The 17,217-nt window shown below is 39.2% G+C and overlaps 1 protein-coding gene across 6 annotated transcripts in view; it reads right to left on the bottom strand.

The window, feature by feature from the left end:
• The window catches only part of AKAP7 (A-kinase anchoring protein 7), a 105,693-nt gene extending 91,563 nt beyond the window's left edge, over positions 1 to 14,130 (bottom strand). For all 6 annotated transcript variants that reach the window (XR_008425590.2, XR_008425589.2, XM_053914149.2 and 3 more), the window contains exons 1-2: positions 13,858 to 14,130; positions 8,119 to 8,250 (exon numbers count right to left, since the gene is read on the bottom strand). Coding sequence is in view for 4 of the 6 variants with exons in the window: in XM_053914149.2 (XP_053770124.1) it covers positions 8,119 to 8,250; positions 13,858 to 14,104 (379 nt within the window). In the remaining 2 variants the exon portion in view is untranslated. The remainder of the gene's footprint in view (positions 1 to 8,118; positions 8,251 to 13,857) is intronic.
• Between the last annotated feature and the right edge of the window lie 3,087 nt (positions 14,131 to 17,217).

Below are 17,217 nucleotides of genomic sequence, written 5' to 3'. Positions count from 1 at the left end.
TAAAAGTTTCTAGAGCGAAATTTAAACATATACACACAGCCCAGGGGCAGGGAAGGGACTGATAACCTTATCTAGGGTTAGTTCTAGTTTCTGTGATCGGTGATAAGGGTACTGTCAATGACTCGACTGTCTAGGACATTTGGTGGTGAAATTAAATAAAGAATGGTATCCAAACTAAAATTAACATAGCAGAAAGAGAATCCTAACCTACAGTCTAGTTTTCCTTTTTTAAAACTGCAAGTATCAACCTACTTGTGGATTATGAAATCATTTTTTAAAATAATAAAAAAGCATCTTTTTTTAAACTGGAATGGGGTGGAAAAAATGGGATAGAATTACCACAGACAGAACATTGTTTATGGTAAATTTAAGTATTGCTTCACGAAATTTGAGGTTTTTGCATATACATGTGTATTGGGTAGGAATTAAAATGTATTTATTTCTTACAATGAACATAAGACACAGAATTATTTTTGCTATATTTTACTCAATATAAGCAATACTAAAAAGGGAAACAGACTTTAATAACATGCTATTTAAATGACCACCAAAGCTTTCAGCATTTAAAATTGTTTTACACCTTATCTGTTTAAAACTAAACTGTTCTGTGCGTGGCAGCTATCTTTGCCATTTTGAACATTCATAGTCTACTTTGCAGACATCCAGAGAAGGAAAAATCATAATCTCTGAAGGCAACACTGTTAGTTATGCTAGCAATTCTGGTATCGTGAGAATGACATAGTGTAAAAGCCCAATTCAGAATACAGCCTCTTGGTAAAAATAAAGTAGCACAAAGCTTCTCTGACTTCCTTAGCTTTCTCTAATCTTACCAATACCCATTTAACTTTCCTTCGAACTGGATTATCTAAATTTTATTTTGGTAGGCATCACAGACAGGGCAAAACTTAAAATTGTCTGATGACAGCTAGGTAAAAAAGGAGATAAATCCTATGAGTATTTATTGCTATAGTTTTATTTAACTTGTTAATTTATATATATATATATATTTTTTTTAATTCAGTTAGTCCTGATGATTTATATCCAACCATTACCTATGAAACCCAGTGTCTCTTTTTACCTGTTTGCACATCTTCTTTGTCTTTTATTTGCAGTTTATTTATATGGCCAGAATATAAAATCCCTTTTTTCCTTACTGAACTTCATTTTATTTATAACTTTGAAATCACAACCTAAATTCCAAAATTCAATGTGCTATTACTCTTTTGACTTAGTTCATATGAAACTATAATGAACGAAGCATTCATGTAACACCTAGTTTAACATTAAAGATTAGTGACCATAGGAGCTAAATGTAGAAAGCTTTGGCCTTGTGCCCTGGTCTTTCACTAGATTATTTAGAGTAACTTTCTTGTTTAGAAAAATATTATGGGTAGCATACAGCTTGTAAACCTACCTCACAAATTTTATACTTGTTAACTCTCATAATGACTTCAGTAGCCATTTAATATGCTCTAATGAATCTTGTGTTGTTGACAAAGGCTGTAACTCTGTGATCCATGATTTGGTTTTTTTGTTGGTTGGTTTTTTACCTAAAGCACTACACGTCATTTTATGTAAATTATCTATTTTTTCCTGAAGTTTTATTTATTCCCTCAAAAAACTACAAGGGAATGAACTATGGAAGAAATTAATTTAATTAGGTAGTCCATCTTTTATTGGTGGTTGATTGTTCTCACCAGCTCTTAGCCAAACAGGCTGAGAATAAACTACATTTTGTTTTGCTATTCTTTTTTTTCTTGTTATTACTTCAGCAGTCAAAGTCTTTGAAATAACCATTCTTAAAACTCTTTAATTATGTGAATTAGTATTTACATTCTATAGTTGATAGGATTATTCCTCCTTACTAGCTGAAAATCTTTGGCAATTCACTAAAAAAAGTAATTTTACTCCCCTCATTGACTTTCTATGAGGGTTAAGTAGGAAAACATACAGCATTTACCATTGTGCTGGAAGCACTCAATATTCTCATAAAATAGTGTTCAAGGGGTAAATTTTTTTAAATATGTAATTTGGCAAATATATTTAGGCAAAAAATTTTGGTGTGACTAAATTAATAGAAATATATACAAGCATCCTGACTGGTGAGGCTCAGCTGGTGGGAATGTCATCCTGTAGACAATGGGTTCTAGGTCATGGGTTCGATTCCCAGTCAGGGCACATACCCAAGTTGCAGGTTCAATCCCTAGTCGGAGCATGTATGAGAAGGCAGCCAATTGATGTTTCTCTCTCACATTAATGTTTCTCTCTCTCTTTCTCTCCCCCCTCCACTTCCCCTTTCTCTAAAAAATGCACTGAAAAAAATGTCCTCAGGTGAGGATAAAAAAATTTTTTTTTTTAATTTACAGAAGCTAGATCCATACCATACACTATTCTAAGAACATTCCATATATTAATGAGTTGAATCCTACCAACAACCCAATAACCACAACTACTATGACAATTTTGCAGAATGAAATTGATCCTAGACACTTGACCAAAGTACACAATAAGAAAGTGTAGCAGCAAATTTTGAACTTTGACAGTTTAACTCCACTGCCCTCGCCACCACAGTTCAACATCACTGGCAACGCCTTACGGACAACGACCTCAAAGAGGAATGCGTGTGTGCAGCTCTCCACTGACTAAATCAATGAAGCATGTATCTTTTAAAGCAAGTTTTTAACCACAATTAAAATGTTTAATTGTATTATTTCATTAAAAAATCAAGAGCATCCATAAAATTTGAAGACTAGAGAAAGGAACAAAAACTTTGCTCATAAACCTCCTATCCTAACACAATCACTATGAATTAGGGGTACACATCAAAGTGTTTACATGATTATAAAAAAGCATAAAGAGCACATATATTTTCTCCCTACTTTTTCACTTTGCATTCTATGTAGGAAATGTTCCCGTAACATACTTCTTAGAAATATTATTTTCATAACATATAATTGCATGGTAATATAATTTAAGGCACTTGTACAGCGTATTCAACCATTCCATAATCTTGTGTATCTGTGTTTTCTCCCAATATTTTTACTATTTCAAAGACACTGTGACACACACATTTATGAATAAAACTTTTCTCTACAAGTAAGACTATGTCCTTATATCGGGAATCTCATGAGTGGCTCTCACGTACGAACATTGCTAGAGATCGTAACAAACTCCATTCTAAAACAGCTGTAACAACACTTTGTCAGGAGCAATGTTGATATGACATTAAAATCACTATTTTTTAAAGATAGTGCCAATCTGATAGGTTATAATCATATTTTAATGTATGCCCTTTGATATTTCTAAAGTTGAGTAACTCTCCATATATTTGTCTATTAACTGAATTTTATCTTCTACACCTTTGCCCAGGCACCAATAATAGCAACTGGTACATAACAGGCATTCGATAATTAAGAGTTGAGTGAATTAATATATCGATTAGGCTTTTCTAATTTGTATTTGTTTTCCTGTTTGTTTAAAAAAAAAAAAAGGAAAAAGATACCAACCCTTTGTATTGTCTGGGACAAATCTGCCTTAAGCCTTTCATAGTAAAATTTGGACTAGGCTTCTCCAATCAATTACAGAGACGAAACAGAACATAATTTATCCTTTTTAAAAACTGATTCAGCCTTGGCTGGCGTGACTCGGTGGATTGAGTGCCGGCCTGTAAACAAAGGATCGCTGGTTTGATTCCCAGTCAAGGTAGGGCCCATGTCTGGGTTTCGGGCCAGACCCCAAGTAGAGGGTACACAATAGGCAACTACACACTGATGTTTCTCTCCCTCTCTTTCTCCCTCCCCTCCCCTCTCTAAAAATAAATAAATAAAATCTTTAAAAAAAAACTGATTCAGGATAATCACTTACTATAACAGAGATAGAGATTCAATTTTTATTTGATACAGCATTTTCTGTAAGACATTTTTTTTTCAGGTAAAGGTAAGTTTCCTGATATTCTTAAAATACTTTAAGAGTTAAAGTATTTTTTTAAAAAACAACTTAATAATATCCAATAACAAATAATAAAACAATAATTTCCCACATCTCCAAAATCCCCAATAACTACAAGGTTAGAATTCTCCGTCAGGTAAGATAAGGATTGTAATAACTTCTACATGAGGAGAACTGAATTCCACACTTGGGAAAGGCATGTTGCTAAAAAAACAAAACAAAACAAAACAAACTCACTCAAATATTTCATTTTGAAACTTGATTAAGCATGGCTTGATAGTTAAAGGCTGTGATTCCCTTAAGAGAACAGATCAAATAAACGAAAGCTGTCCACAAATGTACACTTTATGGGAAGCACACTAAGTTGTTCCTGTCAGCAGTAAATGGCTCTCCCCTGCATAATCCCATTCACCTTTCAGAGGCAGGACTAACAGCAACCCCATTTTCTGGGTGGTCTACTGGGTTTTGAACCTACTGACCAGTGACACTTCCCCCTGAAAAGAGAACAGACCGGTCCAGGCCCAGGTCAATAACTCACTAGTGCTGGACTGTCTCCCAGAACACGTCCACCCTATAGAGCCAGAGGTGTGGCTCAGGTTGCCTGGCTTCCTCAATATTTCTAAAAGATTTTCTTTTGCATGTACATTTGAATATTTTACTTCTAATATATATTTATATTCTAATAAAAATAAATTATATATTTTACATTTAATTCTAACAACATTCTATACAAATGTATTGTATAGGATACATTTTACATGCTAACATATAATTCTAGTAAAATAGTCTCTTCCCAAACAATGTGGATTCACTGCAGCCAGGCAGACTGCGTGACACCTAATGGCACAGCACCCACACTGCAGGTGGCACGGCTGGCAACCGAGACACACTGAGAACCAAACATCTGGGGAGGAGTTTTCCTACTGGCAAGGATTCCCCTTCCCACGGTGTTCTTCTTATTAGCACTACTTTCCCCACGGCTCTGCCAGGGTTTCAATCAGCAAGAATTTCTTGGCAGTTAACTCACAATTTCCACCCACCAAAGGAAACTGAAAGAACCAAAGGCAATGACCAGCTACTTGAGAATTTTAAGGTTGTCGTCTACCATGGAGCCATTCAACTGATTAAATTTCCATGTTACTAAATGTAAGAGAAAGCCCCAAATCCGTTCAGGCTACCAACTAATTGTCCTGTGTTTTGGACACAAGCTCTCTGACTATATCTTAAGGCTTCAGGGATGACAACAAAAATCCCACATTTTGTGTATTTCTATAAAAATCTCTCTTCACGAAAATGAGTTAGTAATTTCTGGTTTGCAAAGAACTTTACTATTTGTTCCTTAGTGTTTTACTAAATGCTATTATAATAGTGAGAGAACAAGTTGTCCCCATGTAACTAAGGGATATGCTTCCAGGGTTTAATAAGTAGCATTTGTACATTATTTTGCCATTAACAATATTGCCTTTCCGCACATTACTTCTTTCGATCTGCACGGCAACACCACGTGAGGTAAGCAAACAGAAACTATCCACTTTTAGCAGCTGAAGAAGCCCAGCTCACCCAGCGGGAGTGACCAAGGTCACAAAGAAAATGAAGTAACCAAAACTTAAGACAGAAGTTTTGTTTCTCTAATTATACCACACTGACACTGTGTAAGCTGAAGCTTGGGATTTGAAATCAATCTTCCCACAAAGGTTAATATTACACATGGTAGTCTGGAGTCTAGACTGAGCCACAAAGACTTTTAACTCACAAAGTCTGAACTATCAAAACGAGGCACAGCACTATACACCTAAAAATGGATTTCTGTGGGGTGACCTGAGCAAGGCCCTAACTTAATGGATAAGATCACGTCTTTGGTAAGGAAGGTACCACACACTGCAGGGGAAAGACCCCTACCCGTGTGAAGGACTGGCCAATCTTCCTGACACCCATCCTCTGAAGGAGCAGCTGTATCTCTGGGAGCAAAAATGGACTGCAGAACCACCGACACATCCCTTCCCTTCTTTCTGGTCCCCTGGCTACTGTTTCTCCTGTTTCTCCTTACCAGTGGAGATGTAAGAAGACAGTGGCTATAGAGATACTAGTTGCTTTCTGGCATTGTGGTGGTATCACTCTCAACCCCTAGTAGAAGAAACAGTTTGTTTCATATATATTAGGTATGTGTAAGTCAGAAGTACCAATAGCCGGAACAGTAGCGAAGTCTCACCTCTTTTTCCAATCTTACTGACGAGCACTCAGATGGGAGAGATTCAGAGACTGCAACAGAGATCAAAGGGAGGAAGAGTGCATGGGAGATGCCCACCAAGGCACGTAGACATGATTATTCAGGAGCTTTCTTCTTCATTTCATATCCAAATTCGAGAGAGTAATGAAATCAGAAAGAAATGACTGCATTTTTTAGATACATTCACTTTATTTGCTCAAAAGTAGGACATTAAGAGGAAAACATGACTAAATCACTGCTATTCCTGCCTCTCATTTCCAAAGGGTATGTTCTACTTGAGAGGCATACTAATTTTTCAAATGATGGTTTCTCTAACAGCTGTGAAAACCATAAAAGCTATTCTCTGCATCCCAACTGTAAAGGAAAAGATGGGAAACCCATGTCCTGACTGAGCAAATACCTCTTCATACTTCCTCTTCCCCTTAACATTACGGAATAGGAAAAACTGACTAAGATTCCAGAGATTTCATACGTTTTAAACATCCCTTACTTCTCCTTACTTCTCCCCAAAATATAAACCAGGTTTCCTGTATTGGAAGATAGTGTGAGCATCAGAATCACATAGGATGTTTAAAAAATAAAACAAAAAGGTTCCACCTGACACAGAGGTGGAAAAGAAGACTCCGCAATTTTATATCACTCCACAGAAAATTTTGATTATCAGGTAAGTTCAAGACAGTTAACATAGAGGAAAGAACCCTGGATAGTTCATACTTATCAGCCAGGCCTCCCCCACTGTTCCCAAACCTCTGGGAAGCCTTCTAGGACACTCTTTACCCTCATACCCAGGTTATGCGCCTCCTCACACACGTCCTCACCCCATGGATTCCCACAGCTTGTATGGCGTTCATCTGATGGAATTAGGGGTGTTAATATTGGCTCCTCCTTGAAGCTACGAGTTTCTAGATGGTCATGTATTTCAACACCGTTATGTGTTTCAGTATTCCCAATATCTGGCACCAGTACCTGGCATTTCTCAGGTATCCAATACATGTTCATCAAATAAATGACTAATGAATCAGAAATCACATATTTCATACCTAGTTCTTTTCAACTGTGTGATTTTAGTTAATTAACTTCTCTGAGTCTCATTTTCTCTTCTCAAAAATGAAGACACTGAACTAGATAATTTCTTAAGGAATCTCCAGTTATACACCCCCCGTCAAGATAAAAGTATATCAAGTATAGCAAAGTTCTGGGTAAGGCTGCAAACAGTGGGTGGCACAGAATACACAGTCAAGAAATATATGTGGAATACACTGGTCCTTTTCCTTATTTTCCTGTTCACAAGTAACTTGGACAACAGGCAAATCTGTCACATTCTTGGTGGTAGCCTCAAATATCATGTACAGGACTGTTTTTACAATGACAGGAAATTCAGATTTAGACAGTTATGTAGTTCTAGCAGCATTTGAATCAAGTAAGCATGGGTTCTCTAAAGTCTGTGGGTGGAGCTCTGAAGGACGAATCAGTCTAATAAATGCATAATTGATTAAAAGTTCAGCTGTTTTCAACACTAGCCTGTTAAGCTCTGCGACAGCAGGGACAATGTCTGTCTTGTTCACTGGTGACCCTCCCAATGCTCAGTGCCTGGCTCACATCAAAGAGCCAGTAAACGTTTGTTACGTGAACGGGTGCTGCTGAAATTAGCAATGGCTCCAGAACAACTGAAGAATGAGGCCATAAACGATGGTACGTGCGCCCCACTGATTTCTGAAGTTCCTTATAAACTACAGGATGATCTGGCCCAAAGCTTGTGGGACATGTCATAACATTATCTGTATAGTTTTGACAATAGAATAGCAACAGATAACCATTAATTAACAATCCGAACTCAAAAACATGGCAAGTGTTTAAGGTGAATTTATTAAGAAAAAATACGTACATATATCACTAAATTTACTATTGTTTCTAAATACTTATTTATTTAATAAAGTACTTACTTTCACAATCATCTTTAATATTTATAGTAGCAAATGGCATATCTACCAGAGGATCCATAGTATTGGCTTCCAATTCTTCTGATACTTCCCTTTTTCTTGACATATTTTCACAATCATTGGAATTTACTCCTCCTTTAACATATCACAAAAAAGAAAAATGTATTATTTAGCTTAATTAAATTATATTCTAAGCTAAAAATAACTCAATTAACTGACTTCAATATAAATTAACATGTTCAGAAATGATACCACTTGTATTCAAATATATTATGAAACATATTAATATTATGTATATCATAGTCTACATTTTTATAAATGCATTTTTATGCTAAGCAGCTGTAATAATTTTCTGAAGCACTGTACTCAAATCAGGGTTAGATGAAGACTTAGTTAATCAACAATCTTCAAGATCTTTTACAGCTATATTTTCTTAATTCTAAACCTGTATTTTTTCACATACCTTTTGAAAACAGACCAACAAAGTTTTGTAGGTCTTTCTCATGTTAATTTTTTAACAATATCACTATGTATTCGCACTTGTGTAAGTTCTGACCTTTATTTTTTCTTCAATAAAGACTTTTAAATCTTTTCTCTCATTACATTAAAATTAGAAATTCAGTCAAAAATACATGGCTTTAAATATGCTATTATGGAAATTCAATGATTAAAAGACAAAAGACCTTACAGTTTGCCATGAGTCTAATCATAGACTCACAACTATTTGTCATATGCAAGAACAAGTCACTGTTTCCTTTCTGTTGTTATGCTTGCATTGAAAGCTACAGTTTATACTTAAATAAAAATTCTAGCAGACCAATACGAAAGCTTTAATAGATCAATATGTATCTTGTACCTTCGGGCACAGGCAACTACACATAAAGGGCCATCACTGACCACGGGGCTTACACCTGGGCCAGCAACAAAGAGTAGTGTCTGTGCAATTAAATACCACAGTCTGAATGAAAACTAGAACAAACTCAATAAACCCAACATTTGTTGTTCTCGTTTTATTCTTAATCTAAGTAATTAGTAATAATTTCTCAGGATCTAAGGTACAGCATAGTGACTATAGTTAATATGGTATTGTACACTTGAGATTTACTAAGAGTGGATCTTAAGCATTCTCACACACACAAAAAACTGTGTGAGGTGATGCATGTGTTAATTAACTTGATTGTGATAATCATCTCACAGTGTATACTTACATTAAATCATCAGGCTGTTCACTTTAAATAGATACAATTTTATGTGTCAGTTATACCTCAATAAAGCTAAAGGGGGAAAAGAACATAGTAATATGAGATTGGCCCACTTAACACTGACATCTAAATACCAGCTCACAAGTCCCTGGGCCACTTGGAAATATACTGGATTCTCGGCATTATGTGAACTTTTGTGCTCTAATGACACATTTTGAAGTCAAGAAGAAAAATTAAATAGCATGGCTAATTAAATTCAGTCACCTTTTTTAGTGGAAAAAAATTCTTGCAATAGTTTAACACTTAGTTTATCTTGAGCTCAATTAATCAACAACAGAGAACAAGAGCTATGCAGGTCACTGGCTGTACCGAAAGAGAATCATGCAGTGACAAGGGCGACAACAGTGGCATTTAGCTAATGATGAAGGCAAGCTGGCTGCTGTAACAGAAAGCGTTTGAGACCAGACATCAGTCTAGCTGTGTGATCCTGGGCAACTCCTGGGAACTATCGAGGCCTCGGCAATTATTTGATCTCTTACATGACAAGGTTATCCTGGTTGAAAAATTCTAAATCCTGGCAGCCCATTAGAATCACTTGAGGAGGTGTTTTTAAATTACCAGTGTCTGGTCCCTCCCCAGGCCAAGGAAATCACAATCTCTGGGGATCAGGCCAGCCTCCCGCATTTTTTTTTAAAGCCTTGCAGGGTGATTCTAATGTGCGATGGAAGTTTGAAAAACACTACCCTGGAAAACTCGCCTTTTCCCTTTGCCATACTTTGTTTCTACACCAGACTAAGGGACTGTGTTAGCAGCTGAGAACAATCAGTTTAAGGGTACAAACTCAAACCAGACATTAACTATCAAGGCAGTTGTTCCTGATCCCCAGTTCAGGGCTGACTTAGGTAATCCAGTCTCCTTCTAGGTAATGGTGCTTCCTCCCGTCACAGCACACATACATCATGTTAGAGAAGTCCACACGGCTGTCTTCCCCTTTAGACCCCAAGCTAAAGAGTCCTACAGTTTGCAGCCCAAACCCAGACACTTTTGAAAGGGAAAGGGGAAGCTTTTCATAATTACACTCGTATCAGCAGGGTCACCTTACTGTAAGTTCCGTAAGTGCCATGTCTTACTCTCTCTGGAGGATGCCCAGAACGGTGTTCAGTTCACAGTAGGTGATCAGTACATTTGTACTAAATGACTGAATAAAGGTCACGTACACATTTGGGAGTGGCTAGTAAATTATTCCAGCTGCGCTGCAAGAGAGCTTTATCTCAACGCCGGTGAGATAAATTCCTGGTGCAGAAAGGCAGCTTCAGCACGTCGGATTCTCATTTTCACAGAACGCATGAAGGAAAGGTACTACATCCCACATGACATAAAAACAAATATTGACGCCCACTATGACTTGCTCAGCGCCATTCTCCATCTTAAATAAAGCACAGAGAAACTCTGGATGGCAACGTTGTGTCAAAATCCACAAGAGTCTAGAACATGAGAAATGAACTTCGTTCCATTAAATTACAGGATACCTGAAACCATTTTTTTATAGATCTTAATTATTAACTCAGGAAAAAGAGAGAATTTGTCCCAGTAACTCTTGAAAGAACTGCTGGTCGTTCTATAGAGCAATGTTTCTCAACAAGGGCCAAATCTAGAAGCCTTCCTCCCGTTCTCTAATCTAAGCTTTAGTATTAGGCAAAGGCTGGGAGACCATAACACATCCATCATAACTTTTATAGAGGTATAAATATTTTATTTTTGGAAACTGCCTTAAAATAACTGACCCTTAAATCCTTAAATAAAGAACTTAAACTGTAAATTCATTGTTTTCAGTACTTAACATTTGGTCTAGCCTTAGTTAAAATAAAATTCTATCTCTTGTAAAAATCCAAATAAAAACAATTTCCTAAGTGCACTAATAACATCAAAAGGAGGTCAAACTGGCCAACTACTACTACTACTATTACTACTACTACTACTACTACTACTACTACTACTACTGCCACCACCACGAACAGCTAACATTGAACCTGTACTATATGCCAAGCACAGCCAGAGAAGTACTTTACAGATGGTAACTCCACACAACCACACCATCAGGGAGGTACTATTGGGTTGGCCAAAAAGTCCATATGGTTTTTTCCATAAAATAAAAGACATTTTTCACTTTCACCAATAACTTTATTGATTTGGAAATTCTGAGTATGTGGGCACTTCTCCTGCGTGGTAGAACCTTGATTGTTCTCAATGTTTCTATTTGATTGCTAACAACTTCAACTGGTCTACCCCACCAACCATAGAGCATAGTACAGGGAGAAATCTCCAGCACGAAACTTCACAAACCACTTTTGACACATTCAATCAGTCACAGCACTCCACAAATCTTTTGCTGTGTTTCAGTTGTGTTTTTACCTTTCTTGAAATAATACAGCATACTATGCCAAAAATGTTGCTTATTTTCTTCCATCTTCAATATTAAAATAGCTACACAAAAGCTCACCGATTTTGATAAGTTTTCTAAGTGCACACTGATAGGACAATTTTGTTAATTGTATTGTCCCAATACAATCTAACAAAATTGTTTCAAATGAACTTAAAGACAATTAAGCATTGCTAGAGCCGTCCTATGGAAAAAAACGTCCTATGGAAAAAACCAAACAAACTTTTTGGCCAACCCAGTATTATTTTACTGATTTTATATACTAGCCAATTAAGTAACTTGTTCAAGGTTACAGCTAGGTCTCAGGATGGAATTTAAGTCCAGTCTCTCTGCTGCCAAACCTGCCCCTTCCAGCAACATGTCCTGCTGCCTCTTAATATACACAGTTTATAGTGCTGTAAATTGAAATAATCCTTTCAGAAAGCAGTCTGGCAACAGATCAGGAGCCATGAAAATGTTTTTCTTAATGATATATACATCATGCTGTATATATCATATATATCATATACAATATGCTCACATAGATTCACCACAGCTTTGTTTAAACAAAAAAGAAAAAGTGGAACAGCTTAAATGCCTAATAGGGATATGGTTACACAAAGTGTACTTACTCTAATGGCAACTAAGAATAACGGCTATGAAGACTGCGACAACCACGAAAAAAGTGTATACCAAACCTTGACTTTTTAAAAAGCAAATGTAACAATATGATTACAATTAGGTAGGAAAATCCTAAAGGATATAAATTTCTAAATGCTGGTATAGTTGTCTTCAATACATTGGTATTTTCCCACTTTCTGCTACTCAAATGTTTTAAACAGAATTATTATTACTTTTGTAAGGAAAAAAGTATACATTTAAAATGTATTTAAAAACCATACATTAAGTGTACACTAACATTCAAATATATGTGCACTGCAACAAATGAGTTCATCATAGTCCAATAGGGAGGAAAGAGGACAGTTTGCTCTTTGCTACACAAAATGCAAGCTTCCTATTTGGATAAATAAAATATGACTCTATTAAGCAAGACGCCTCACTCTCCTAGGCATGTATGTTTGGTATATTCCCCAAGAACCAATGGAAAGGGTCACGGCCGTCCCTGCTAGTCCTGGCTAAGCTTGTAAAAACAGTAGCATCTTACATCTGGATAAATGCGGACAGCTGCGTGACAACTAAGTCATTTACTCCATGCTTCGGTTTCCTCATCATAAAAATAAAAGGACAATACAACTGCTAGAGAGAGATGGGCGAAATAAGATAATAATATCTGAAAAGGAATGCAAGGAAATAGTGACGTCCAAAAACATCTTAAACTTTGTATTGAAAAAACCCAGAATTGCTATCTCAAACACCCAAACCCTCCGACCCACCCACAAAGCCATAATCATTTTATTCCCAAGAAAATTGTAAATGTATTTACACTAGTTAACAGCTATTATATAATACAATTAAGCTTTTAATGCTTTTTATCTTTTTATGCGTTTACACTGCAAAGGGCTTGCAGAAGAGCACCTTTTCTCTAATTGACTTTTGTCCCGTTCACCTAAAGTCCAACCCCTAACTGGCTCGTACGTTTAGCAGTAAATGCTGACCTAAGCTGGAAATTAATTCTGGGCCCTACGACACACTTGGCGCCAGTTTAAAAAGGTGCTCTTCAAACACTTAAAGTTCTCAACGCCACACTGTGGTGGGTCAGGTCTTTCATGCTTACGATACAGAATAAAAGTCCAGATTCTCGAGGTTTTGCTAACCACACACCGTAGGAAAGTGTGTGTTGGCATGAGGTCTGTGCTAAGGGTCACCAGATCAAAAGGGGGGAACAAAACTGAAACCTTGGGTGCGTTCACACCCGTCGCCCCTGTTGCACCAACAGTGTGTGCACTAAACCGCTTAGTTACGAGTTGCACCGCCGACACCCGGCGGCGCCCGGCTGCTCGGTGCTACGCCGAGTCCTGCTGCGGAGGGAGAGAGAGAAGCCGCGCAGGGGACGGGGGCGCGGGGGCGAGGCGGAGCCCTTCCCGAGGCCGAGCGCCGAGCGGGGCCCACGCTGCCCGGCTCCGATCGCCCCCCTCGGCCGGCTGGGCAGCCCCGGCTCACCCGCTTCGGGGCGCTCCATGGTGTCGGCACTAGCGGGCAGCGCGTCTCGGCCGGGCGCGGCGGCGGTAGTGGTGGCCCAGCTCCGCGGCCCGGGCCAGCGCGCTAGGCGGAGGCCGGGGCGGGGCCGGGACCCAGTGGGCGGTGCGCAGGGGCGGGGGCCGCGGCGGGCGGCGGGGGCTCGGGCCGCCGCGATCTGGTCTGCGTAGGCGCCGAGCCCCCGGAGCCGCAGTCCCCGGAGGAGCTGCATGCCCGGGCCGGGGACCCGGAAGGGGCGGAAGGGGACGCCCCGACGCGCAGTGGTACCCGGATCCGGGCTGCACGCCGAGGAGGGAGGGGCTGCAGAGAGTTGGGGCTCCACTAAGCCCCGCGAGGCTCATTGCCCGCCTCGGGCCCAAGCGGGACAGCCCCTTTGCAGCCTTTGGCGGCCTTCAGGCATTTCCCGGGGCCGGCCTTTCCCGCCCCACGCTTTGAGGGGTGACACTGGGACCCGGCTGAAAGCATTTCCTGGCCTAGGGTCTCCTGAGGATCCCTGTTTTTAGTTTTGCAAAGAGCTTTCAAAACACAGCTCTGATTACAAAATATTTGGGAAGAGCAAATTGCAGAGAAACGACACCTTGGCCATCTGTATAGTTTTTATTTCGCTTTCTTTAAAAGCCAAATTGTGACAAAGTCTCAAAATTTTAACAATTGATTATGCCTACCAATTAAAAGGGAACCAACCTCAGGTTATTGAAGGTTAAATCACTGGTATAAGTAAAATGGAAGAAAAAATGATTTAAAAATTTATTTTGACCTTGGTACAGAATTCTACTGAATTTTTCTTTTAAGCGCAAAGAAACCATGCATTAAGAAAATCAGATATTTCTCAGAAAATTGCATTTCTCAACAAATTAATCCAGCCTCTCATTTGAATGAATGACATTTGGCTTATTTTGAATGCATCCTAGAATGGGGATGGAAGCAAAGACCTCAGGACAATATATATCATACAAAATAAGTCATAAAGCGTGTTACTCTCATATTAAAATAATTCTAGCAAGTTGAGTGTTTTGTTTGCACACCCATAGCAGTTAGGGGCTGATTAGAGGTCAGAGGGAAAAAGGGGTAGGGAAATGGATAAAAGAAGGTGAACGGATTAACTAAAAGACATAAACATAACACATAGACACAGGCAACGCTGTGGCCATAGCCAGAGGGAAAGGGGGGTGGGGGCTAATTGGAGTTGGGCAAGGGGGAGAAAAATGGGGACAGAAGGAGGCTTTGCTTGGGACAGTGGGCACACGATGCAGTGTGCAGATAATACTTTATTGAGTTCTACACTTGAAGCCTGTATGGTTTTGCAAGCCCAAAAAATTCCATTTAAAAAACGAAAAGAAAAGAAAATAGAAAGTCTAGTGGTTTGCACACTCATAGCAATTAGGGGCTGATTAAGAGGTTTGATAGGTTCCCCTAGTATTTAATGCCTGAGCTCCCTCCTGAGGTAGAGCAGGTGAATAAGGCATGTCTTTCTCCTAAGGAGTTGATCACCTACCTAATAGAAAAAGAAATAGGAAGAACTGCAATAAGTAATAAGCTAAAAAGTAATCCACGTTAGTATCAAAGGGCGTTGGAATATGTCGCCCCAAAATGTGCCTCCTCTGCTGTTCCAAATAGTTCCTGACATCACTACTTCAGCATTCCAGGCTGCCACTAGGCCCGGTCCTTGCCTCCCTGAGCTCTCCTGGTCCGGTCTCCCTTCCAGCAAGTCCAGCTCTTCAGACACGGCTGACTGGTGGTTTACCTGGCCGTGTGGATCCTCCCTGCCCTCAGGGTAACAGTTCCTTGCAAATTAGAAGACCAATGCCTTCCTCATAAATTACACTGTGTAAGAGGTAGGGTAAGGTGGGTGACATCTCGGATTATTTGAATTTCTGAGATGGATGGAAGTCATTGAGACAGCCTGGTCTTTTACAGACAACCACACTTTTTCTCCCAGGAGGACAATGTACACTCCAAGGTCACTGGATTGAAAGTTTTAAAAAGCAAAATTCAACTGAGGAGATTTTAAAGATCTTATTGAAAGGAGCTCAGAGGAACTTTACAAAATGAAAGACTTCCATAGGCAGAAAGGAGCAGGAACAAAGAAGTTAGACTAGGCAAAAAGCAGATTGGTTATGGCAAGATCATTTTTTCTTTAGGAAGATTACCTAGTAGTGTTGATTAGGTGATTCCTGATTGACTGGTTTAAGATTCCATGTCTGGGAGAGCCGAAACTGTAATAAAGTCTTAGGTTGGTGCCTTGGGACTTAGCATAAGCAACTTCATTTGGGGCCTGTTGTCTTGTTTTTAACAGAAGGGTTCATGTTCAAGTTACCACACTGCTTCAGTTCCACAACCCCTCTCTGACCTTCAGAGAGAGAGGGAGGGAGAGAAGGAGAGAGAGAGAGATTGGTTGCCTCCCGTAGGAGCCCAGACCAAGTATGAGGGGCAGAAACCTGAACTAATGTGTTGACCCAGAAATAAAATAAAAGTGACAGAATTAAGTGATTGCAAGACAATAGTTGCTGGAACTTAGTATTTAATGATGTATAGAAAAAGAAAATGGGTTGGCTGACACCAAGACATTGGAGGGAATTGAATTAATTGGGTGGTCCTAGAGCAATCCAAAATGAAGAGGATGGAGAAACAGACATGAGCTGAGTGAGCAAGATGGCAGATACTGTGTGCTGGGTAATGGCACCCTCCCCCTGATCTCTCAGACAAGTCAATTATTAAATCCAACAGTCTTAGGTGTGAGTGATTTTGTTGTGGAAACCAAACACAGGGCTGCAGAACAGAGAGCACACCAGCACTGGGAGGGGCCTGTGATTATAAGCACCTAAGGATTTGCAGAAATCTTAGGGAGAGGGCTAGACTTCCACATGCCATCAAACCTTGAGTCACTTTGCTAGCTATTGAGGGGCTGGAGCAGCATTCAACTGGATTCCATTTAAATGCCCAGGGAAAGAAACCAGTAAAGAGAGGGATACAGTAAAAGACGAAAACTGATTGAGTAATATTGGAAGTCAGAACAAGATGAAGACATCGATCTTAGGAGAGACAGGAAGGGTGCAAGTTAAAATAGATGGATCCTGTACATATTTGAATGGGGTCTTGGCTAAGGGAGCTACTTTCTAAAGATGTCAGTTTTCCTGATGGAAGTAAGTGGTGATGGAAATACTGGCTGGGTATCTTAGCTGGCTAGAGCATCATCCTGATATGCCAAGGTTGCAGGTTCGGTCCTCAGTCAGGGCATATATAAGAAGCAAACAGTGAGTGCATGAATGGGTGGAAAAACAAATCGATGTTTCTCTCTCTCTCCTCACCCGCTTCCTCTCTCTC

This window comes from Desmodus rotundus, chromosome 11 (genome assembly GCF_022682495.2).
Source record: "Desmodus rotundus isolate HL8 chromosome 11, HLdesRot8A.1, whole genome shotgun sequence".
In the NCBI taxonomy this organism is placed as follows: domain Eukaryota; kingdom Metazoa; phylum Chordata; class Mammalia; order Chiroptera; family Phyllostomidae; genus Desmodus; species Desmodus rotundus.
The sequence above is the reverse complement of the archived record's forward strand: the minus strand, read 5'-3'. Positions and strand labels throughout refer to the sequence as shown.